At 32.0% G+C, this 26,779-nt stretch overlaps 3 protein-coding genes across 3 annotated transcripts; all 3 read right to left on the minus strand.

Annotated features, from left to right (window-relative positions):
- Window positions 1-4,165: 4,165 nt before the first annotated feature.
- LOC134243944 (5-hydroxytryptamine receptor 1F-like) lies at window positions 4,166-5,384 on the minus strand. Its single transcript, XM_062726179.1, has one exon. It carries the CDS (start codon window positions 5,357-5,359, stop codon window positions 4,166-4,168), a length of 1,194 nt encoding a protein of 397 aa, XP_062582163.1. The 5' UTR covers window positions 5,360-5,384.
- Window positions 5,385-9,823: 4,439 nt separating this feature from the next.
- On the minus strand, window positions 9,824-11,087 carry LOC134243931 (alpha-2A adrenergic receptor-like). The gene has a single exon (XM_062726168.1). It carries the CDS (start codon window positions 11,080-11,082, stop codon window positions 9,892-9,894), a length of 1,191 nt encoding a protein of 396 aa, XP_062582152.1. The 5' UTR covers window positions 11,083-11,087; the 3' UTR covers window positions 9,824-9,891.
- Window positions 11,088-14,320: 3,233 nt separating this feature from the next.
- LOC134243932 (neuropeptide S receptor-like) lies at window positions 14,321-15,583 on the minus strand. The gene has a single exon (XM_062726169.1). The coding sequence runs from the start codon at window positions 15,515-15,517 to the stop codon at window positions 14,351-14,353; it is 1,167 nt and encodes a 388-aa protein (XP_062582153.1). The 5' UTR covers window positions 15,518-15,583; the 3' UTR covers window positions 14,321-14,350.
- Window positions 15,584-26,779: the final 11,196 nt, after the last annotated feature.

Raw genomic sequence — 26,779 nt, forward strand, 5'->3', positions numbered from 1 at the left:
AATAAAATAGGAAAAATCACAAGGAAAGATATAACCCCGACAACACCCAATGCTATTCGTCTCTCTCGCTGTGTCCATTGCTTAGTGGTTGGTCGGCATATTTTCTTATACCTATGTAGCGCTATAATAAGTAAGATAGAAGCTGAGAAATGTATTAAGCTCCACGTTAAATAGTACATCACTTTACAAAGCATGGCAGATGGAAAATTCGCCGGGTATATGTTCAAAGTAATTGAAGTTAAACCTCCAATTAAGCAGACAAGCAAATCAACTATTACCAGAAAAGGAATGAAGAATCTTTCCTCGGTTTGTGGAACACGGAATATGTACATGAAGAACGCAAAGGTGTTTCCGAGAGTTCCTATTGTAACAATCAGTGCGAGGGTCACTGTATTTGGTATAATCCTGTTGATATATATATCATTAAACTCCTCGGTCGTTACATTCATTTTCTCTCGTTTTTTATTGGAAAGCTGCAAAGACTTTATCCTTAGCCACAGTCAGCTGATGTTTTTTTTTTCGATGATGAGGATATTTTTGTTCTTTACAGGAACATCTTCTTTCCTGTTTCTCATGATTGTTAAACCAGCATCACTTTGCATAGAATGACTAGCACTTTATACCTAAGTACTTTGCAATTAAAATGAGGTGTAAGATTGATTCAACGGAAATAGTAAGTGAGACAAGCACTACGCTTGGTGAATATTCATGTACTATTCACTGAAAAATTCAATTTAAATCAAATCAAACTTTTTTCTTTTTTATTAAACTCTATTTGGACTTGAAAATTTGCAAGGAGTTCTTATAGAGTTGAAAAGTGACAATAGTTATCGAAATCATTTTCCTGCAATTTAATTAAGGAAAAACGTGAGATATTCCATCCTATAGTCTATTAAGTTGTTTTGCATTTACGATGTCTCCTATAACTTTCTCTCAAAGACGTTTTAAATGTTACTGAAGCAAAGAAAGGAGAGGTTTCCATAAGGCTGTTTTTTGGCCCATGTTTCATTTACGAAAATTGAAATTAGATTGTCTACAATTTTAAACTTACTTTCATTATTTTCAGCATGTCTAATTTTGTGCTGTGTATTTATTTTGCGAGAAAAAGTTAGGATAATATTGAAATAAACGATCAAAGTATGGGACCTTCAACCGCTTTAACATTGAGTAAATGGGAAAATGTTGGAGGTTGTGTTGTTTAACCTTCTAGTACACCATGTGTTGCATTCTAAACCGAAACCATAATTTGATAATTAATCACTTATATGTAGAGAAACATTATACTGAAATATGGTTGTGGTTCGCAATGCAACACACACTTAAATACTAATGACTCTAAATGCAAATTTTTCAGTCTGTTGAGTTGTGGTTTTTATTCAAACATTTAAAGTGATTCATATAGAATTTATAACTAGTAATTCCACCCTAGCTCTACAAGAGAGGGGTATAATTTTTTACCCTTGAATGTCTGTCTAGCTGTCTGTGCGTCTGTAACAAATTTTCTTTGCAGTTTTTGGCAACTACTCATAGTAGATGATTGATGCTTTCACGCTCGTTTTGAAAGTTATATGGTGACTTTTATTTATGTATGAATACAATGTCAATTTTCTGTTTATCTGTTGTGGACAATGTTTCAATCCCGCTATGTCCATATGGACATGTATCCATCTTCATGAGATATCTTTAGATATTAGTACCTTTCAATGGCACTTGCCAATTATCACCAAGCAGTGGTTAGTATTGTCAGAGCAAATAAAATCAGGAACTATTGGTTTATGAGCATAATTAAGTACCTGCGGTTACAAAAACATTTTGAAAAAAAAATGAAGATAGGCTTCACACGAAAATTGGTATAGACATGGAAACAAAGAATATAGCTTTAGAATTAAGAAAAATGTATATAAAATGAATTTTGATAAAAGAAACATCTCAGATCATGCATCCAATATCTATTAATAAGATAAAATAAGTACATGTAAATAATGTTTAATGCCTGTGTACAATATACACTTACAGAATCATTTCTTTTTTATCCCAAAAATATTTTTAGTACTGCAAAACAATTTATTGATAAGAGATTTTTACATTTCCTATAAATGTCTCAATCTAAAAGAAATACTATTAAATCGATGCTCTTTCTTATAATTTGTTGATGTCTTTATTCTACTTTATACTTGTAAGAACATGTATGGGTCGCAAGCAAAGTTATATTTAAATGATTTTTCTCAATATATCTTAATATTGAAAGCTTTTGTTTGTTTCTTTTTTATAACTGATTGTTTTTCATACGTTTTTCATGTTATTATAAGTAGCAAAGATGTCTAAAAAGAAACCGTACACAATTTCCGTTGAATTTTTATGGCTACAATTACAAAAGTTTTTTTTTCCAAAATAAATTAAATCAGTTAATCTTTTGTGTTACTTCAGCCCTGTTCTATGTTCCCTGCTGATATGTGGTTAATCTTTCTTTGGTTTTTCATAATGCACAGTCTTCTACAAGTAATAAATCTTCATAACCCTCTTAGACGCTTTTAGAGGGACCCTTTAGATACCCCTTGGTCACGTGACTAGTATAGGTTGGTTTTGAAAATAAATTATAAAATATGACAGAGGAAACATTACTAGACATAACTAAAGGAATTAATTTGATATTCATCATGGGCCAAAAACAGCTTTATGGAAACACTACCTTTTTTTTTCTCTCGGGGTTTATATTTCTTAAGACAGAAAAGCATCCTCTATGCATTAACATGCGTTGTACCACGCCCTCAAGTAAGTGCGCATCTCTGCACCCCACAGGCGCTATTGTGTCCTCTTTTGTCAAAGGACAAATAGCAATCAGCAACTCATAACAACTATTTACAACTATTTACAACATCCTATTTTAGGTCGAAATATCATATTTAGGATATAAATATTACTTTATGTCCCTTACATAGCGTAATCGAGACATGGTGACCTAATTCGTTTCTCTAAGGATGAAATGATCAGCCGTAGTTTAGAGCTCTCAGTAGTATAGAAATAAAGTCCTTTTTGTCGTGAATGATGCAGGATAACCTCTTTGATCTCGAAATGTTGTTTGAAATATAAAAGCATCCGCTAACACCTCTAACATGCATGAAAACGCACACTTTATTTCTTAAGTTAAATCTTTTGTCAAAAGAAGACTTAATAAAAATATGATACTGAAATTTAAAAGAATCGCAACACATTAACAAATGTTTGAAATTCTTAATTAAGAATTTTAAAAAGTGAATAAAGTTTATCTATTTATTGCATTGATTCCTTCATAGTAAGCCCTAATTATAATATGTGCTGCAAAGTAGTTTTCAATCTTTTACTCAATATTTCATTTAAAGTCCTACATATAATTTGGAAATTATTGCAATTATTTTTGGAAAATGTAAATTCACACGGTAGTAGCATTCATGTTGAATTGTATGAAGACTCTTCCTGAAAAATCTGCAGAAATGAAAACATCCCTACAACATGAGATTTTCTAAAAAAAAAGTTCATATTCAAAGTTACACAATCGATTGAATGAAGAGAATATGTTACATTTACCGGGACAAAATAAACAAAAATATGAATCAATTTCATGAAATATTCTTTAATATTTACTGCAATATAATTACAAAATTCAATAAAGAAAGACAAATCCCTCTCACACACACTCTCGTTCCTCTTTTATAACATAGAATAACCAAAAATATATCTGGTTGTAAAATCCATTTACGATCAGATCGATAGCCTTCTGGGAAACAAAATGATGTTTTGTTTTTCCCCTAAAATTGCTCATTCTTTACTTTCCTGATTATTTATTCTAAAGATTTTTTATGTAACCAGAAAGCTTTAAGAGTTAATTAATAGGCAAAAATGACAAAAACATAGCCCCCTTTTTAAATTTCGTTTCTTAAACTATGAAAACCCATTTATCCAAAAGGTACAAACATAATGCATTGGTAGTTTTCTTCAATGTCGCTTTATTTTGAAAATTAATTATATGTATTTAGAACTCAATTTTTTCAATACTGTTGTCAAATGTCTTTCGTATTGAATTTTATTTTTCTTAGCTTAGCTTAATTTCTTTTTAGAAAACATGAACTTGAATATTTCTTCGTTTTTTTTTCCGAGGAAGCGAAACAAGCTATCATTAAAGAAACATTTAGATAGAAATAAAAGAGCATACAATTTTTCTGACTTCCTTTCTAAAGGTTAAATCAAAGTAACTGTAAATAAAGGGATTAACAATGTTATTTAGTAAGAAAGCCCTCTGTAACAAGACAAGAAAGTTGAGCTCCACGGGACTCTTGGAGAACCAGAATTCTGCTGGATTACTCCCTGGAATTATCATTAAAACCAAAGAAGAGATGTATGATACGACATAAAATACGATGATGGTCGCAAACATCATTGTAAAGTTGTATCTCGCTTGCCTCTGCTTTACATTCTTTTTCCTGCTTGTTGACTTGTCTCTTGCATCCCATTTAATATTATCTTTCGGATATGACTTGCTTTGTCCGCAAGTACTAGTATTGTCGTCCTTTGAGCTCAAAACTTTTGACAAGGTAACTGACTCCTCACACAAACTGATTTCAGTGTGATGCTTACTCAGATCATCAGTTGTATGAGAATCATCTTGAACTGTAAAAATTTCGGATTTTTCCTTTGAAAATTTGGCTTTGATATCTGCACCTTTAAGTCTTTGATATATTGTTACACCAACTGGTATGTAAAATGCAAATGTAAGAATCATATTCAGCAAAGCTATAAAAATTTCAAAAGCGAAATAAGCAAGTTGTACTTTATGCATAGTCCCATCCGTAAAGCGTAAGCTACACAAAGTAGTTGTAATAAGTTGTCCATGGTACACAAATGGATAATGTCTTTCTCCCAAGAAGTAAAGCATTGGTGTTGACGTCACTAATGAAATAATTACGACAGAAATAAGAGCTCTTCTTTTCTTAGTCATATCTAGTTGTGGTCCAGTTGAACGGCAAATCAGAAGATGGCGATTGAGGGAAATTAGTAGGATGATAATTCCAGATACAGTTGTGGTCGCCCAAGTAAGAAAATACCCTACTTTACAAAATATTTCCAAGGTATAATTCGCTCTGTGGAAATTCGAAACAACACCAAGTGAAACACCAGCAACACATGCAAAAATATCGGCGATCGCTAATGCTGGGATAAAATACTTTTCCTCTGATCTTTTCATTTTACGTGCGTAAATATACAAAACGATTGTGTTTCCAAAAGTTCCAAGAAAAAGATAAAGCAATAGTATCCCTGTGTTAATATAAAGATGTTTTGTAACTTCAGCATTCAGATCTTCTACCGTATAGTTCATACTTGCCATTATTGCAAGAGGAAGTTCATGTATCAATAAACGATGACGATCCAACTGAGTTTTTCCGAGTTCAAAGTCTGGGAAAAATAAAGTTAGCAAATTTAAATTTTTCCTTGTCAGTTCAAATCCCGGTGATGCTGCTAATAGAATTTTATGATAACCCTATCAGTACAAAAATCTTAAATGCTTTAGTTTTTTTTTAATTCATTCTAAAGTGTGGTAAGGAAAAAAATTTCCTGATGTTTCAGATTTATTTATATCTTATACATTTATCTGTCACACCCAACTGATACTATTTTGTTTCTCAAACTTCCATTTAGCCCATCTTCCATTTTTCCTATTTGAAAAGCTGGAGGGTATATAGTAATCGGAAATTCTACAAAGATTTAGCTAGCTATTTTTAATATGCATAGCAGTTCAGTGTGTAACAGTGTATACTTAATCAGTCTACAAAACGATATATTTGCCAATCGTGCAAAGAAACTCCTCTCGAAAAAAAAAACCACTGAGAGAAATTTGATGAAAAAAAAAACTTTTACATGTTTTTAAAATCTTTATTACACCGTATTGCCATTGTGCACCTTCTATATGCTACTTGTTGATCCTACACATATTTTGGGTTTCCCTTAGGAAAACATGGAGACCGCCATTATATTCATAAGGGAGGTAAGGTTATTATTTAGTGAGCCTATTACTCACAGTACTTCTAGTTTTTGAATGTATAACAATTTTATAAAAAATGCTATCCAAAATATGACACATTTGTGTATAGTAAAACTGAAAAATCGCTGCACCCACTTCACTGGCACTCCATTATAAAGGGGATGGAATGGCACAGATCCTTTCATAATGCATATATGTATTAGAAGTTTAATGTGTTCATACAGTAACATCCCAGGCACAAAATGGTCCCTGAGGATCTGACTCTTATCTTAGCAAGAGAGTTAGAGTAAGGCAGAACTCTAAAAAGCCGTAAAGCAACAATTGATTTTCAGTTAGATATGACTTTTCTAAGATCCTCTCCCCTTGGCATTAAGTTTTTAAAACAGAAATGCTATTCTTGTAAAAAATAATGTTACCAATGATGTCTGTTGCTTTGTGATGTCGACTCAAAAGTCCTCTTTACACAGAGATGACACTAAATTCTACGGAAAAATAAAGGAATCATTGTGACCAACGAATTCATGTCACTTCGAAATGTAAAATGATACATGCATGCAGGATATAATAACAATGAAAGATATGGAGATAACGAACAGCATTCACGATCAAAAATCCATAAAACAATGCAAAATAGGAGCAGAGCAAACACGTACCTCCAAAACATCAGAGGTGGAATCAGGTGCCATGGAGGAGTGAGCATCCCCTGTCGACCTGTCACACCCACCGTGTGCTCCTTGTCGTGATTGGAAAATAACGAATAATTCCGTTTTCAATTCAATGTATAAATAATAGACTAACAATAAGTATGAAAAACGGCACTCAGCATTTAACACAATGATTAAATGTATTTGCTGACAAGGTCATTGAATCGATCAAGACCGATCATAGATCTTAACGATTGATTGAGAACTTTCATATCGAATCAACTGAGATAAATAAACTACGTATGCAGATGATAAAGGTATATTGTTGCATGAGTAAGGGAAGTTGAACATAGAAAAGTTAAAATCATCACTTTTATCATAGAGCCTGGTTGTAAGATTACCATCAACGTCTTTTTCAAATAAAATATCCAAGTATGAAACAGTTACGCCAGACGCTGTGGTATCTCTTATCTCAAGTTCAAATAGATATATCGTATCAACATAACAATATATCTAAATGTCGAATTTAGGAAATGTTTACTTCTGTTGACGCATAAAAATTTGCACAAATTTTACTTCATATGAATACAAAAAATAGGTCTGCTAAAAACGGGGCGCAATTGGTTCCCAAAGGAATTCCAATATATCGTTGGAAGAACTGGTCTTCAAAAACAATCCAGATAGTGTCGGTACGACATTGAAGCATTTTTTTTTTATGTTAACGTCAGTGTACTTTTGCGTGCGATCAGAATGCTCCATTTTTATTGAAAAAGCAGTTGTCAATGATATCTAAAAGCTTGGACTTTAATCTATCGTGGCAAATGGTTGTGAATAAAGTTGAAAGTCGTAAGTTTTTAAGGTGTTCATCTTGGTAAAATCTTGTGATTTCAAATTGTCCAAATGTTCCTTGGAATTTTTAAGTATCTTCATTCGATTCACACTACTTCTTTTACATATTGTTGCACAGTACTCTTGAAGTATCTCCTTCACTACTGTTAATATCTTAGTGAGGAATAACGAAAGAGGCTTGATTGAACACTTACTGAAACCCGCTACGTATCTTTGTTTGTAAGGATATTATGACGTTTTGAAATCCATTATATATATGGTAGTTCAAATTCGTTTTGGTTCTTTTGTCAACATGATTTATGTCATATTCAAACATCTATTAATTTTTCTTAATTGATAGATCTTTGCAATTGTACCGAGATCGTGTATATTCTACATGTACTCGTACACGTAGTAATGAATATATAAATCTAATGAACGTTTTTTTCCTTTATCTTTGATGACGACCACTGCCATTAAACAGTGCTTAAACGACACTAAGCAAGCCACTTGCAAATATTTCCTGTATAATGGCTGTTCCATCATTTATGCTTACAATGACACATTCATCTTAAATAACAATATTCAACATATTTTAATATTACTTTGAGTGTTTTTTTTTCATACAGATGTAATTATAAACAATAAAGTATCTTTGTTTTTATTACATAAAATAACAAATGTATTTTTTTGCAGCAAATCCGACATTAATTCCCGTACCAACAAACACAGAAAGCATTTTATTAATTAAATAATTTCAATAATTCACGAGAAAGATTCACAACTAATAAAGTTATTTTTCTTTGTGTAATTTCTAGAGCGGTCTTTAAATTTTTTTTACAGGTGAATTAGAGACGAATGAATAAAATAAAACAGAATAAGCAAAATTAGTTGAGCATTTTAACAAATCCTTTAAAAATCGTATCGGGGCGTTTGCACACAAATCAGGATACTGTTAACTTCAATTCTTCCTTTCTTACTACATAGTTCAATAGTTATTGATTAGAAATACTGAGTTTGAGGCAATTATTTTTTTTTGTTCATAGTACATCAATAAAAAAAAATGATTTAACATTAATATTTTCAGATTCAAAATTATACACACGAGTAAGTTATGCTATTAATCAAAGTTCAATTATAAACCAAATCAGATCTCTATATGTTCATTGAAATTTTTCTGGTAGAAACTTGTCATAATTCATATATTGCTTATCAATATAAAAGATAATGATTAAACATTACGGTTTTCGGTCTCAAAATTATACATTTGAAAAAGGAGTTTCTCTATATATACACTAATTGAAATTTCATAATTCTATTTGTTTTGAAAAATTTATACAGAAATTACATGTAAAGACAGTTATGGTGGGGACTATGTGGACAGAAACATTAGAATCCTTTTGGTTTGTACATGTATATTACATTACTTTCTAGGTATCAGACATTACATATGCATGCTAATCGTGACAAAAACCATGATTTTATAATTATAAACGCAGTAAATATTTGAACAAAATATACATGTATTGACTTTAATTCGTTTAAATAGTTTCTACATTTATTATTTGAAATTATGATCCTAACCGGACAAAATATGAAACTCTTTAAAACGAAGGATAAAGGGATATCAAATTCACATTTGTGTTATGACTTACAGGTACACAAGTATTTTCAAAACGGTAACTCATCTCTTGATTCATAAATCAGGCGTTTTCTTCCTTTTGGAATAATGAATACTAAACAGAATCCTTATAAGGGCATTAACTTATATATAAAAACATTTTACAGTGTTGAGCACAAAAAAGAGGAAAACAATCCTCCTGTTTTGAATTTAAAAAATAATTAGATGGTAATATAAAAGTTACCAATATATATATTTTTAAAATTAATATTCGATTAAGACAAGACATTGTGCCAAATCAAAGAACACACGTTAGCTAATTCTACGTCCTTTTGAATTATATTCCCATTTGGGGTTCGGTTTTAATTGGGGATCAAGTGCTATCTAGTGCACATATACAACATGTTGTTAGTTTTTAAATTTTTTTTACCTTTTGTTTTAATGCTAGGAAGCAAAAGGATAATAACATTTGATGTAGATAACATAAACACCTTTTTCTTATTTTATACATTTACTGTTTACAAAATGAAATGAATGCTATTATACAAAGAACACAAATTAAAAATAAAATTATTCGCGCATTTTCTTTAAAATTTCTCTAAATTAAAAAAAGTAAATAATCATATGACTCTTCAAAATTGCCCTTAGGTCTCACCTATTTTCATCCCTAGCATATCAATGGGATATCATGGGGATAACTTTTTTTTTGAATGCACGTAAAAATTAACAATTAGAACAAAATACATAAGCCATATTTAAGACGTAAAAATATTCTCAGAGAACATTTAGAAACAAATTAAACAGCATAACATCTTTTTGACTTCCTTTCTAAAGGTTAAATCAAAGTAACTGTAAATAAATGGATTGACAATGTTATTAAGTAAGAAGGCTCTCTGTAGAAAGACAAGAAAGTTGAGCTCCACGGAACTCTTGGAGAACCAGAATTCTGCTGGATTACTTCCAGGGAGTATCATAATAACAAGAGAGGGGAGATATGATAAGATATAGAAGATGATGATGGTGGCAAACATCATTGTAAAGTTGTTCCTCGCTTGTTTATGTGTCGCCTTCTTCTTCCTGTTTATGGACGTGTCTCTAATATCCCGTTTAGAATCCTCTTTCGAGGTGAATTTGTATCGTCCGCATGGTACATCGTTCTCTGTTGAACTCAGAACTGTTGATACGGTTGTTGAAAATACCGACTCGTCAATTTCATTCATTTCTACGTGAAGTTTTCCTTGATCCTCGGCTTTAAGTACATCGTTTTGAACAGTCGAAATGTCAGGCATTTGTGTTTGAGGTTTTGCTATCAGACCTAAATTTTTAGATCTTCGATATATTTTGACACCAACTGGTATATACAATGCACATGTAATAATCATATTCAGCAAAGCCACAAAAATTTCAAAAGCGAAATAACCAAGTTGTAATTTATGCATAGCTCCATCGGTAAAGCGCAAGGTACACAAAGTAGTATTCACAAGTTGTCCTTTGTACACAAGCGGGTAGTGTCTTTCTCCTAAGAAATGAAGCATAGGTAATGAGGTCACGATGGAAAATATTACTACCACGATGAGAGCTCTTCTTTTCCTAGTCAGAGTAAGCTGGGGTCCAGTTGGGCGGCATATCATAAGATGGCGATTGAGTGCAATAAGAAGAATGATAATTCCAGACACAGTTGTGGTCGACCAAGTAAGAAAATACCCCACTCTACAGAAAGTATCTAAAGTATAATATGCTCTGTGGAAATTCGAAACAACGGCAAGTGAAATGCCAGAAAGACATGCAAAAATATCGGCAATCGCCAGCATTGGGATGAAATACTTTTCTTCAGTTCGTTTCATCCTACGTGTGTAAACGTACAAAACGACTGAATTCCCAAATAATCCCAGAAAAAGATACATAAATAATATCCCTGTGTTGAAATAAAGAGTTTTTGTAACATCAGCATTTACATCTTCTGCTGTATAATTCATGATTGAACATTGAAGAAATGCAAATATAAAGAAATTGCCCACTTTTTCTATCACTGATTTAATACATTCAAAACTTGAGGAAAGTAATCATTTGAAGTTGAAAAGAGAGCAAAGTCATCACCTTGTGACCGGCAGGTTCATATTTCTGACCCTATTGCTAAAAGAAAACTGTAATGTTAACTTGTTATCATCGCATAATTTAAAATAAAAAGTTAAGGGAAATTCTGCAAAGAAAAAAAAATAATATCCGTATATTCGATAAACAAGAATAAACAAGGAAACAACGTATACCGTATTTTCCGTAATCTTAATATCAATATATAAGGATGTAAAACAACTTTTTCTAGCGAATCAAATAAATCACATAATGTAGATTTAATTCATACTAATGTTTAACTCTTGACTCATAGTATATTGATGACGCATGTGTTACTATATTAAAACTACTATATAATAACTGTGGTCATTTTCCAAGCCTTTAAACACTATACAGAGATTGATAGTATTGCAGAAGAAATATAAACATAGCAGTAAAATTGCAAAGATTAAATCCCAATTTTTACTATATCAAGCAAATTGATTTTTTTAAATCAGTGATTTATTCTTTATTTCAATTTCTTCACACATACTTTGTTACCATCTTTGTTACCCTGTTTTTTTTTATTTTCCAAGACAACAATAGATGTTCAAAAACATACACCAGAAGAAAACCCTTGGTGTAGCATTTTAATAGACATTTAGATATATCGACGAAAATAACAATAGTTATTTCCATTCATATGTCAATACTTCCTAGTCAACTTCTGTTTCAAATTCATAAGAAATCGACATACCCTTATGACCGGCTAGGGGTTTATGTTTCCCAGTTGGTTTAATTCGCAAGAGCATGTTTTACGTACATACAAACAATTTTCAGAACAAAACAAGCTGTCAAAAAACAACCTGATTTAACAAGGATATGATATTAACTGTACTGTTAAAGATAATTTTTGCAAGATGTTTGATAGATTCAATGAACCTGTCACACTGAAAGAAAAACCTAGTGAATTTAACTAGTGTGTTTCGTAAAGCGTTGGTCGTGATTAGTAAACTTTCAGTTTACTGGTTAAGATAGTGAGTTGTGGAGCGGGGGTCGTATAGATACTTAGATACCTAGTGAAAGTTACTCATCAATTCTAAATTTACTAATCTTATCTATTTAATATACCAATATCTGGTAAAACTACTATTAAGGTAGTGACTGTATGGACAGTAAATCTACTAGTTTTCTTCGTGACATTAACTAGTTATTTTTTTACAGTGCAGCAAGTGCAGTCTCAGTAAGTTAAGTGCTTACTGATATTTTATAATCTTATCGTTATCTATAAACTGAATTGTCAAGGGATTTTGTTGACGGTCCAATCATAATAATGAGAATACGGTGCGTTTGAGCGATCAACAGGGTATGTTAAGTCCTCCAAGGCATCTGATTGCTCTGATTTAAGTTGCTTGTTCGCTCTTCTTCCGATCTGATTTGTTTAAAAGGACGATCGCTGTTCGTTGTCTCTATAATTTGTTAAAAAAAATACAAAAAATAAACAAATAATTTTTCGGAAAAAAGACAAATTGGGCACAAATACATAGCAACAGTGTTGTAATTTATGCAGAAATTAAACTTTACCCTCCCCGTTCTGTGAACTGAAAACCATTAAATCGATAAACTACTTAATCATAACATGATTTATTTCTGATTTAGGAAAATATTTTTATTTAAATATTTTTTTTTTGATTTTAGATTTATATTTAAATAAAAAAAATAAACGATACTTGGGTATTATTTTTTTTTTTTTAGAAAAATAGTCCCTTTGTGACTATGATTGATATAAATATATTTATTATTTACTGTGTGAGTCATACTGAATGCAATCCATTCAGGGAGTACAGAGTTGTTTATGAACAAACTTCCGGGTTACTTTACGGAAGCAGAGTCATAACTATACCGCATACCAGAAATCACGGTTTTTGACATGAAATTGTACTGTTTGTTGACAAATATTTACATATTATTTACAATTCGGTGTTAATGTCTGTAGAAATTAGAGATTTGATTCCATTGGAATATACTATTTCATTCAAAAGCTTAGATCTTCTTTAGAACTTAAAATATAAACATCATGCATACCTGTTAATCTGCAAGATTTTATTGTATTCTATTTGATACGGAAAGCTCTTTCATCGACTCAATATAAAATTTGAAATTACAATTCGAAGTCAAGTAATAAAAACATGCCTATACTACATGTAGCTCGTGAAAATAAGGAATAATTTTAGTTAACTTTAGATTAGAAAACCGACTTACAGTTTAACATTAGGAGCACTTTTAATTTATTTGAGGTTTTAAACAAAATGGTACATTTCGGGTACAAATATTGAAGAGATTCTTAAAATTAGGCTTTTTTATAAGAGCAATTATCCTGCTGTGACGTTCATTTTCAGCTCATTTATATCAAAATTTATTCAACTGAAACCCGAAAACAATTTTTTTTAAATATAAAACATCTTAATATTACTTAGAAATACATTTTTACAATCATTTAAAAACTAGTTAAATTATACATTGCTTTAAAGTTATGTTTTCCATGTTCAGCCTAATTTTCTTTCTATTTTATTTTTAGTTAATGCTTTAAGCACGTTACAAATATATTTTTAAACCAAAAGAAAAAATAAAGACTTTTAAGTTTTATAATATTCTGATTTCTGAATGCATCACTTATCAAACCATGATATAGGTAGTAGGCATAATATAGATCTGTATAAGAAATATTCGCTATATACTAGTAACACGACCTGCATTTTCTATCACTCTATCACTTTAGAATGAACTTTATCAAACTAGATTTTATTTATATAATCAGAGGGACAATCGGCATTGAACGTCTGAATAGATGTTTGTTTATTGAAGATATTTTTTAAATCACATATTTTCGTGGGTCAAATTTTCGAGGTTTGAAGAAAAAATATTGGTTTGTGGGGATTTGATTTCCTGTTTGGAGAATGTATAGTAGTAATGCATTTTATGTTTTCTGGTGGTCTTGAATTCATGGGTCTCTATGCCTTGAAAACAACGGAAATTGAACCCCCACGAATAAGTAAAAATAAGTGTTTTACAGTTTATCTGAAAATAAAAATAACTAAACAGAATGAAAGAAAATGTATTCATAAAAAATAAACAAATAACAATATTTACTCTTCCTGCTAAATTTTGATAAAAGAATTAAAATGAATCCCATCACTGCTTTTTCCTACAGAAACATAACATGTTATTAAGTTCACGCCGAAAAGATAGGTCGAAATAAGTGTATATGAAAGGATTTAGAATATTATTTAGAAGAAATGCTCTCTGAAGAAAAACAAGAACATTCAATTCTACAGCCCCTCTGGTGAACCAAAAGTTAGGTGGGTCGTCCCCGGGTAACATAAACAGAAGAAGTGTTGGCAAGTAAGCTAACACGTAAATAAGGATAATTGTAGCAAACATAAGTGTAAAGTTGTGCTTAATTTGCTTTCGTCTTGAATTCTTCCTGCGTTTAAGAGAAGACACTCTCTGTTTGTAGTCTACTCGTGAAGGGTTGGTGCTAGTTATACATTTGGAGCACATTTCATTTTCGCTCATCACTTCGGATGTCACTGAAAACTCGTGCTCTGGTGTATTTACGCAAATTCTCCTTTTTGCAATGGATAGAGGCACGCCATCAGAAACAGTCGATACGTTTTTCGAAGCTTTCATATTTTGTCGTATTACTTTGAATTTGCGATATATAGTGACACCGACTGGAATATACAAACCACAAGTAACTATCATATTCAGTGAAGCAAGGAAAATTTCAAAAGCGAAATAAGCATTTTGTAATAGCTTCATTGAACTATCGCTGAAGCGGAGTGTACATAAGGTAGTGTTGATTAGCTGCCCTTTGTACTCAAACGGAAAATCACGGCTTCCAAGGAAATACAACATTGGTAGTGAGGTAACCAAGGAAATTGAAGACATGACAATCAAAGCCCTTCTCTTCCTTACCGTGTTAAGCTGAAGACCGGTGGGACGGCAGATCCTTGTATAACGACTTAGGGCGATTAAAAGAATCAAAAATCCAGATATGGAGGTCGTTGTCCAGGTGAAAAAATACCCCACTTTACAGAATGTATCCAACACGTAATTAGCTCTGTAGAAATTCGACACAATTCCAAGAATTATTCCAGCCAAACAAGCAAAGATATCCGAAACAGCAAGAAGAGGAATGAAATAACGTTCTTCTGTCTTTCTCATCTTACGAGTGTAAATGTATAAAACACTCGAGTTTCCTGTGAGTCCAACGATAAGGTACAAGGAGAGTAGTCCAGTGTTGAAATAGAGGTACTGTGTAACCTCCTCATTCAAATCAACCGCTGTGTAATTCATGATTTTTTTTTTAATTAATTATCAAATTATTAGAATTATACGCTTCAGAACAAAATCCATCCTTATTTGTTTAGAAATTAATTTCAAATACATGATGTCAGTATAAAAGGATTTCATTTAAAGGATGTGTACTTTTCTATTTAGGGACATTAATACTTGATCATGATGAAATCCTGACCAATAATAATTAATAACATCAATTATATAATTAGATATTTATTTGATTTTCATAATTTAAACACGTGATGGAGAGATTTGATTTGATGACATGCTGTTGATTGAGAAACAAAAACATAAAACCCCATGATACAAAGTGAAAATATATGTTAATAAATTATATTTATTTACATTTTTGAAGATATTACAAAGGAACTGTCAACGTTATCTCCTCCATCAATGGACATTTGGCAAAGTCTAATTGTGGGTATTAAGATTGTTTTGAATTTTTCAAAAAAAAAGAGAGGCGGAATCGTGTGCAGTGGGGGGGGGGGGGGGGGCAAGCATTCTATGTCGACCGGTCACACCAGCATGGGCTCCTTCTCATTGCCAGGCAAATGGAAAAATCAGTATTCCTATCAAAATTTACTTTAATTTGTTATTGTTAAATATAGTGAATACTTTGATATTTGATATCAATTCGATATTTCGATATTTGAGGCACTTTACTTTGCTTAAAAACATTGTAAGATGTAATGAATTTTTACAATCTATTGAATTATGTAACAATGCTGTAAAATTTGTGAATTCGAAGTGAAGGGACAAGTTTTATAAGGGGTTGATCAGAAAGTTCGCTCTCTTTATATTTCATATCAGATCAAGACACTTATCGTCATTAGCATATTCTAAAAAAAGGAGCAGGTGTTACGTAATGAGTTGGCTTCATGTGTGTAATATTACAATAAGAAAGTAATGTAAGTGTGTAGATTACCTGTGAAAAGAATTAGTTGACTAAGTAGTAATCAAGCAAAGAGCGGGTTAGAAATTCCTTTCTAATGAATTATACAAGATTTATGAGAACTAAGAACTTGTCAGAAGTTCAATCATAACAAGAGGCCAATGGGCCACATCGCTCACCTGAGCACTGTGGCTAGGAAAAAAGCAAAAATCAGTTTATTATTGAAAAGTTAATACCCAAAAGTGGTCCTTAAAGGATTGAATCCTTAAAGGATTGAATCTACACTAACAAAGGATGCTTTCAAATTTCTTTGACTACCTGTGGCTTTGTTGCCCTTTACATTTGAACTTACATTGTGGCTCCCCCTCCCAACTAAAATATGACCAATAATGGCTTTGCTGTAATTGAAATATTTTTCCTATATATTTCTAATTAAAACTTTGATTGGCCATTGTGGCCCCGCCCTACCCCAGGCGGTCACGACTTGAACAAGCTAGAATCTACACTACCTGAGAATGCTTCCATATAAAAATGACTAATCTTGGCTTTACTATTCTTGAGAAGAAGAATTTTAAAGAATTTCCCGAAATAATTTTATGTTAAACTTTGATCAACCATTGTGGCCCCGCCCTAGCCCCGGAGGTCATGATTTGAACAAACTTGAATTTACACTACCTAAGGATGCTTCAATATAAATATGACCGATAATGACTTTGCTTTTCTTGAGAAGAATATTTTGAAAGAATTTTCTAATATATTTCTATGTTAAACTTTGATCGGCAATTGTGGTCCCGCCCTACCCCCAGGGGTCATGATTTGAACAAACTTGAATCTACACTACCTGAGGATACTTCCATATAAATATGATTGATCACGCCTTTGCTATTCTTGAGAAGATTTTTAAAGAATTTTCCTGTATTTTTCTATGTAAAACTTTGATCTGCTATTGTAGCCCCGCTCTAGCCCCGGGGGTCATGATTTGAAGAAACATGAATCTACAATATGTAAGGATACTTCCATATACGAGGGTCTTTCAAAAATTACGCGGACTCTGCTATTATTTACTCTTACAGACGTCATATAGTTTTGAAATTTCACAGAAATATGTATCTTTAAGATTCCAATAAATTTTGGGCAAAATTTCTGTATTTTAAAAGACTTTCTCCTAAAATTATCGCAGTGTTGATATCGCTGATGGAGAGGTACGAAGCACGACAAAATATTTAAAACAAAAGTATGCAGAATCCAAAATTGAACTCCTTTATTTTCCATAATTCGCGATATTTTTCTACAATTTTCTCAAATGTATCTTTATATTGTTCTATTACTATGTATATAGATTTCTGACGTGATATTTGAAGTACCCACAAAAATATAGTGCTTTTTCTCCGATGCGATTCCTGTGAAAACGACTGTGAAAATGACATCTCCTGAATTGACGGAGCACCACACTTTTGTTAAATTATGTGTAATGCTCGAGATCTCTCCAACATAGATTCAAAATGTGCATAATAAAAGATGTAGTAAACTTGGAAATTAGTGACATTTGTTTACAAATAGCAAATTGGAATTTTAGACCGTAATACCTCTGTAAAAAGGCTACACGGGAGCCTACACGGTCTTATCGACAAAAACCGGATTGTTAAGAACGTGATTGAAAGTGATCAAATTTCACATTATATCTCATAAGTACCTGCAGTCTTTGGTTTTAAAACAAGAAAGAATATGTTTTACATGTTTTATAGATTTATAGCTTGACAAGAAATGGTGTATGGATGTTGAAAAGAGAGAATAGGTAGCTCAAACTGTACGTACAGGAACTCTTCGGAAAATGTTGAGAAAATGAAAGTTCATATTTTTTTTTATAATGTCCTTGACGTCGAAGATTTTGCTGCTCCATGACTTAATGAAATGTCCTGATAAATCACCCAAAATTGATATCAATTTACAACAATTTGATATGAAATTCTGAAGACCATATTAAGTAAAGATTCTTTTATAATTTGTGTGACATTTTGCCCGAATATGTGGTCAAATATTTTTTCTGTGCAATAAGTCCGCGTAACTTTTTAACGGCCCTCGTAAATATGACTAATCATACCTTTGCTATTCTTGAGAAGATATTTAAAGACTTTTCTTTTATATTTCTAAGTAAAAATTTGATCAGCCATTGTGGCTCCGCCCTACCCCCGGGTGTCATGATTTGAACAAATTTGAATCTACACTACCTGAGGATGTTTCCTCATAAGTTTCATTTTTTCTAACACAGTGGTTTTTGAGAAGAAGACTTTTAAAACCTTCCACTGAATTTTCACTATTTCTTAATTATCTCCCCTTGAATGAGGGCGTGACCCTTCATTTAAACAACCTGAATCCCTTCACCCAAGGATGTTTTGTGTCAAATTTGGTTGAAATTGTCTTAGTTATTTTTGAGAAGAAGTTGAAAATGTAAAAAGTTTACAGAAAGAGAGACGGACACCGGACAAAATGTGACAGATTGTTTTAGTAAAGGAAGGTATATGGCTAAATATAATATTCGTTCTGGTGCCCGGAGAAAATGAGCTAGTAAAGAAATATTTCTTACTTTAAAAAAAAAATAGTTGAATATCTTCACAATAAAATAATTATTGATTTTGATTGATTTTTTCCTTTAGACTTTAAACATTTAAGATATAAAGACGAGAAGCGCCCAGATTTAATCTAAACTGAATTAACATCTTACACGAGATAGAGGCGTCGGGATGTATTGGTCACCCTGCCCATTTTGTAAAAGAAGTATCTTATAGAGTATGCTCTTGTGTATCAAATCAACTCACTCCATCTAACCTTTTTATGCCCGCTGGCACATACATTTATGTCCCCAATAAAATGCTTGTACTTTCTGTGTCTCTAGCTGCATAGACACCCTGTTATAATAGCTCTTTATGATATTTTGGCCAGCCTACTTTCTTCCATCTGGCTTTCATGTTACTGTAGTGGTATAAGTTTTGGTGTTATGTTTAGTGCATTGCCAATCTAATTCCACATCTAGAGAGTTATTATTTCTCTTCATCTGTTCTGTTTGTTTGTCATTACTACCTTATGTAAATCAACAGTTAGGTCTACATCATATTCGCACCAAACTTTACTCTGTCCCTTTGAAACTTTTAAATAGTCTTCTTGAAAAGGCCAAGGAAAGTCCAATTTTTGATTCCTCGTCACCAGAATATAGGCTCGGATCTGTGATTATGGATATTGCATATCATAGGCTTTTTAAACCCGCACGTTTTACGGAAAATAATGCAGCTAAAACAATCCGTTTTTTCCTTAAACTTCAATATGCCAATAAAGGAATTGACGCGGTTAATATAAGTAATATTCTTAATCACAAAAGGGTTCAGTCTTGTATTCCACCATATTTCAAGTTTAAGACTACACCTTGTATTTCCTACAAATATATATCAACCATTGCTTCCAAAATTTTTAATTACAAAAAAAAATTACATGGTCTGGATACCAAGTATCTGAAACATAATCCTCCATCGTGTTGATGTTCTTCTTCGCCATATAACTATAGTTCTGCTGGACACGTTATTACAGGTGACATAAATATAGTTAATAACGAGGACCTTAGATCACTTATTTTAAAAGGTTCTAAATATAGTGAACCCCGATCCTTCAACTGGCGTCGGAATGACATAAATATTATGGACCCTGTTGAAAATTACGCTAGACAATGGGCCAGATATGAAAAAGGAGACGTTGACACCTCGTCAGAATGGATTAAATGTATTAGATTCATGTTAAAGTCGCGTATTAAAAGGTTGAGGGGCAATATGAAAACCATCTATCCTTCTGTGTTCAATAATCCAGAAGTGAGAAAAGAATTAGATTGATTACATGATCAGTACGTACTGGTCCCTGCCGACAAAGCAGGTAATAACATTGTCTTCGTTTGTAAGGCTCATTATATAAATTGTATTTTAAAAGAACTTTAAGGATTTAATTCTACAAGTGGAAATCCAATTTATACTCATACTTCTCTTTCTACGGAAGAAATTCTTCAAAATCAAAAGTCAGTTTTAATTATTTTTAATATTCCGGAGAGCCAAATTGAATTTGAACTACCCTATATATATTGGATTTCGAAACTTCTTTAAAATCTATACAAACAAAGATACATTGCGGGTTCCATTAAATGTTCAACCAAGCCTCTTTCGTTACTCCTCACTAAAATATTGAAGGAAAAACTTCAGGAGTACTGTGAAACAATATATTCAAGAAGTGGTGTGAATCAGATGTGGATACTCAAAAATTCTAAAAAAAAAAACTTTTGGACAATTTGAAATCACAAGATTTTACCAAAATCAACAGCTTAAAATCTTACGACTTTTTAACTTTATATACAACCATTCACCACGATAAATTAAAATCCAGGCTTTTTGATATCATTGACAGCTGCTTTTTTTTAATAAAAATGGATCTCGTAAATTTACCTACCTGGTCATTGGTCATTTGCAAAATTATTTTGTTAAAACACATTCTGATTGCACAAACAAGTACTCTGGAGTTGACATCAAAGAGATGCTTGAGTTTCTGATTGATACGATGTATTCTGGTGAGCTTGAAATAAAAGTACCACAGAGTCTGACACATCTGTTTTATACTTGGATATTTTACTTGAAAAAGACGTTACTGGTAATCTAACAACAAAGCTATATGATAAACGTGATGATTTAAACTTTTCTATCGTCAGCTTCCCTTAATTCTGCAGCAATATACCTTCATCACCTGCATACGGAGTGGATATATCTAAGTTGATTCCATACACAAGAGCTTACTCTACGTATGAACAATTTTCTAAAACGAGGTAAATTATTGAAAGCAAGTTGATGAAACAAGAATATCAGCCGTTACGTTTAAAGTCATCATTTCGTAAGTTCTATGGTCTTTACAATGACCTTGTCAGCAAATACAATTTATCATTGAGTCAAATGCTGACTGACGTTTTTTTATACTAATTGTTAGTCCACTATTTGTACACTGAATTGACGACGGATTTTTCCGTTATATCCTGATCATGATAGGGAGCACACGGAGGGTGTGACCGGTCAGCAGGGGATGCTCACTCCTCCATGGCACTTGATCCTACCTCTGATGTTTAGGAGGTCCGTGTTTGGTTTTATTTTGTATTGTTTTATGGACTTTGAGATTGAATACTATTCGTTATCTCCATATCCTTCTTATACGCAAATTTATCTGGCGATCGTACTCTTAGGAGTTTTGCAGTCATATATTTTGGAGGATGGCAGATTTCCAAGTCTGTTAAAAATGTTCTCGTCAAACCCCCTATTGTTTTCTTTGTGTCTTTTGTTGGATTCCAATTACTCATTTTAGTAATTAATAGGCCGGAATATGTTGTGTAGGAGCAAACCAGTGTTTTGAAGAATAACAAGGTCATTCATACTCTATACAAGTATGTGCACTTGAAAAATATAGTTACCTAATTTTGAAATATTAATTTATTTATGATACTGCAAGACATAACACGTAGGTATATCATTATATTGATTACTGCTAGGTGTTAATACAAATATCAATGTATATACCGATATGATGTTTTGTATGTCTGGAACTTTGACGCACCCATGTTTAAAAAATAATTTAATCTCATTCGAAAATGCTGATAATTATCCGAAAGCTTTTTTTAATGATAAATATTTTTTTTAAATGCATTTTACAGGTCAAGTGAAAGGTACGTCCAAATTATTTTACTGCTTTTTGAGTACTTTCATATACACTGTGCTTTGCCAAATTTTCCTACTTCATCTAAACCTTAAGATTTTTATAATTCTACATTGTTTTCCTGCAACTACTTCTTGCATTGAACTAATAGAGGTAACCCAATAAACTAAATCTTTATTCGATCAATGTCCTATAAAAAAACCTCGTGCATGTTTTCCGACGTTCTAAAAAGCCTTGTGACGTCACGTAATTACAATGTTAACACAATGGCGTCTTAGTTTCCTCTGCAGATGTGTGTCTAAATCGGGTTCAAAATAGATCATTTTGGAGGTCTAATGTAGATAAATTTTGCAGGATAAACAAAAAACATGGTCATTGTATTGAAATATTTCAGCGATATTTAGGCTCGGGTCGAATACGTGATGGAGGGCTCGGCAAGCTTCGCCCTCTGTTAGGTTTTCTTTCCCTCTCCCAAATATCGTTTATATTTCAAGACAGTGAACACGTATTTTATATATCCATGTGCATGTTCAAAAGTTTATTAAATTTGAATGTTTTAGGATTTTTTCGATATCTATTTTCGAGAAATATTTTTTCTGTCATTGGAAAAGTATCTGGATTTAAAAAAATCATAAAATGCACTACCAAAAGTTTTTATTATTAAAATGGTTCATAATCCAGGCTTTCTGATATCATATACAGCTGCTTTTTCAATAAAAATGGAACTCGTAAATTTACTTACCTGGTCATTGGTCATCTGCAAAATTATTTCGTTAAAAAAGATTCTGATTGCACACACAAGTACTCTGAAGTTGACATCAAGAAGGTGCTTGAGTTTCTGATTGACAATACCTGTGTGGTTTTTGGAGACAAGGTTTTACAACAATCTATTGGAATTCTCATGAGAACCAATTGGCTCCTTTACTAGCAGACCTATTTTTGTATTCATATGAAGCCGAATTTATGCAAAATCTTATGCGTGAAAAGAAGAAAACACTTGATGTGGCCTTCAACTCGACCTTCAGATATATCGACGACGTATTGTCAATTAACAATGGTAATTTCCATTCCTACGTCGATACGATATATCCAGGAGAGCTTGAGATAAAAGATACCACAGATTCTGTTTCATACTTGTTTTATACTTGGATATTTTACTTGAAAAAGACGTTAATGGTAACCTAACAACCAAGTTATATGATAAACGTGATGACTTTAACTTTTCTATCGTCAACTTCCCCTACTTCTGCAGCAATATACCTTCATCACCTGCATACGGAATGTATATATCTCAGTTGATTCGATACGCAATAGCATGTTTTACGTATGAACAATGTCTAGAACTGGGAAAATTATTGACAAGCAAGTTGATGAATCAAGAATATCACCAGTCTCGTTTAAAGTCATCATTTTGTAAGTTCTATGGTCGATACAATGACCTTGTCAGCAAATACAATTTATCATTGAGTCAAATGCTGACTGACGTTTTTCATACCAATTGTTAGTCCATTATCTAAACACTGAATTCACGACGGATTTTTTGCCGTTATTTCCTGATCATGACAAGGAGCACACGGCGGGTGTGACCGGTCAGCAGGGGATGCTCACTCCTCCATGGCACCTGATCCCACCTCTGATGTTTAGGATGTCCGTGTTTGCTCTGCTCCTATTTTGTATTGTTTTATGGACTTTGATATTGAATACTGTTCGTTATCTCCATATCCTTCTTTCAATATAATTCAATATATTAATCTATCTCTTTCAATTGGCAAATTATGATAACATCTTTGTAATTTTGTATCAACTGCTGTAAACGTAACTCTTGAATCCATTGCTAAATTCAGCAACTAATTTTGGTAATCAAAGTTTGATTTAAATTTCCATAATTAATATAGTTGGTTGAACTATCAGCAATTCTTCTCCATTCTTGGTCAAATTGATTTTAAGGGTTCTTTAATGATTGGCTTAACCTCGAATGTACAAAAGAAGCTTTAATATTACACCTTATAAATCACATCTGAAATTTTACTTTCATTGGAGTTGTTAAAAGTTTGACCAGGACATAACCATTTTTAATTTCATAGTATTAACAATGAATATCTACCTGTTGCTCCTTACCTCTCACAATTTGGGGTTCTTTGTTCTTTTACGCCTGAACTTCATATCTCCAGACTTATTTAAGATTAAGAATGAATTTCAGAAATTTTAAGCGTACTTTGTTCTTTTACGCCTGAACTTTCATATCTCCAGACTTCACTAAAATAAAGTAAAATTGGGTTGATGACTAATTAAGGTAGGATTCTTCTTGTAATTCTGGTATTTAAAAATTAATGAAATTTTCACAGAATCAAGAAGACAATATCAGCAAGTGGTGGAATCAGTGACATTAAATTTGACCGTTGTATATTAGAGGCAAGGCCAGGTCAATGTCATTATCTTTTTCCTGAACATAAGAATAATAAATTACTGTTGTCAATCATGCTATGCCTACTTCTATTTCAAATGATTAAATGTTTTGTTTTTTTTTTTTTTGCATAAAAAAGATATCATTCATGTGGGGTCTATAACATGACATTACCATATATACATAAATTATTTAATTAAGGTATCAAATTCTTTGAATCTGAATGCATAGCGCATACATATATATGTGGAAATAATCTTTATGTTTTAGTTTCAATATATAGGAGCGGAATATGTCGTAATTTTTTATCTTGACACGTCCTTCAAGAGTTACCCCCCCCCCCCCCCCCCCCCTGCTTTTAATCAATAAAACTCATTAAAATATATGGTGAGAATTTATATTTAATCGTTTCTTCCTATTCTTAATTATATACATCTTCCCATCATAGCATTTTTTGATATTTGTAGTATTTAAATTTATGTTTTAAAGAAATTGCTCGTTTCTATGGACCTCAATGCATTCTTCATTAATAAATTATTACTAGTCGGGTAATTATATTTTTGAAAATTTCTCCTGGTAAATCCTCTTCTACTCTAAACTGCTTTGAATTAGTTTCAGAGTACTTGTATTTAATAGAGGTTGGATATTTAAGGTTAGAAAATTATGTTTTTATGGATCGGATCCCTTAAACTGGATATTGGCAAATCTGAATTTTCTCTGCGTTTCATCATTTTTTTTTAAGGATATATATTAATTATTTCTATATGGTTATATGCTTTCTATATTTATTTTCCCCCCTGATTTTACATTTAAGAAAGAAAGTAGTCATATAAAAGTACACAATGATACATTTTTTTTGACCATTTATTTGGAGAGAAAAAACATTTTTTACGGAACTTTGGCTCAAATATGTAAATAAATCGAATGCTTAATTAATTGAATAAATTAATGTCATTGATGGTATTTTTTTTTTTCAATTTTGTAATCTAAAAGTTATACTCTGTACTGTGTATTAAATGTTATGCCTCTTCACCTCCAATCAAGTATACATTCCTCCAAATAAACAAAACAACTAAATACTGTAATTAAGAATATATATTATACAGTCATGTAAACTAGAAATATTCAAAGCAACCATTATCAATATATATTAATAGCATTGTACCTCTTAGGGGTTTGTCCGCCATACAATTGTAAAATTTGCATATTAAAACAAATTTTATGAAACCATCGGGGAATCGTGTAAAAATCCCAGTGGGGGAGAATTGAAGACAAAGGGATTATGGCTTGCTAAAAGATAATAATTATACATGAATAAACTCGAATAACTTTGAAGCTCTTCTGTCAAGATCGGTCTAAACGCCGATATTATGTTGTGTTTTTGCATTACAAGGTCACTGTTAGATCTCAAGTGAAGCAGTATAAAAGGACTTTTTTAAACATTACACAGAGACGTAAGCGTAGCAAAGGAAATCGTTTTTACATTAAATTTAATAATCAAGGTGTTCTCTTTATTTTATTTTTACCTTATGTAAATAAACTTTCAGGTCTTCTTTACATTAGAATCAAACTTAACTTTGTCCCTTTAAAGATGTTTGATCTCTGACAACAAGATACGGGCTCGAGTCTATGATTATGAAGATTCCAAATATTTGTTTTAAATCTCCACATTTTACGGAAGGAAATACTATCCACACAACTGTTTATGACACATTTTTTCTTTCAAAAGACTTGCCGAAGTAAATACATGGCCTGGATCTTTCATTTCATTTCATTTCATTTTATTCAGGTAAAAATATCACAGAATGTCATGATTCACATTTAAAACATTACCTACTAATAGAAAAAAACATACATTATCTCAGCACCATGCTACTAAAAGAAGATCCAATTGAAACATTTACATGAAATTAATATTAAATAAGATGCATAACATACAGACGATAGATAGTACCTAAGGATAGCTCATAAAAGCCTTTTAATAAAGCTTATCTCAAATGGGGTCCTCAAAATAAGAGCCATGTTAGTAAACAAAAATTAACAAAACTTACATAAACATTGGAATTTAGGCAGGTACTTTTATGAGCATAGCATAATGATCGTGTTCATGTTCTTCTTCGCCCTATAACTATTGTTCAGCTGGACACGTTATTACAGGTGGCATAAATATAGTTAATAATGAGGACCTTAGATTACTTATTTTAAAAGGTCCAAAATATAGGGAACCCCGATCCTTCAA

The sequence above is a fragment of the Saccostrea cucullata genome, unplaced genomic scaffold, assembly GCF_032062105.1.
Source record: "Saccostrea cucullata isolate Sc308-1 unplaced genomic scaffold, CSIRO_AGI_Scuc_v1 ctg79, whole genome shotgun sequence".
In the NCBI taxonomy this organism is placed as follows: Eukaryota; Metazoa; Mollusca; class Bivalvia; order Ostreida; family Ostreidae; genus Saccostrea; species Saccostrea cuccullata.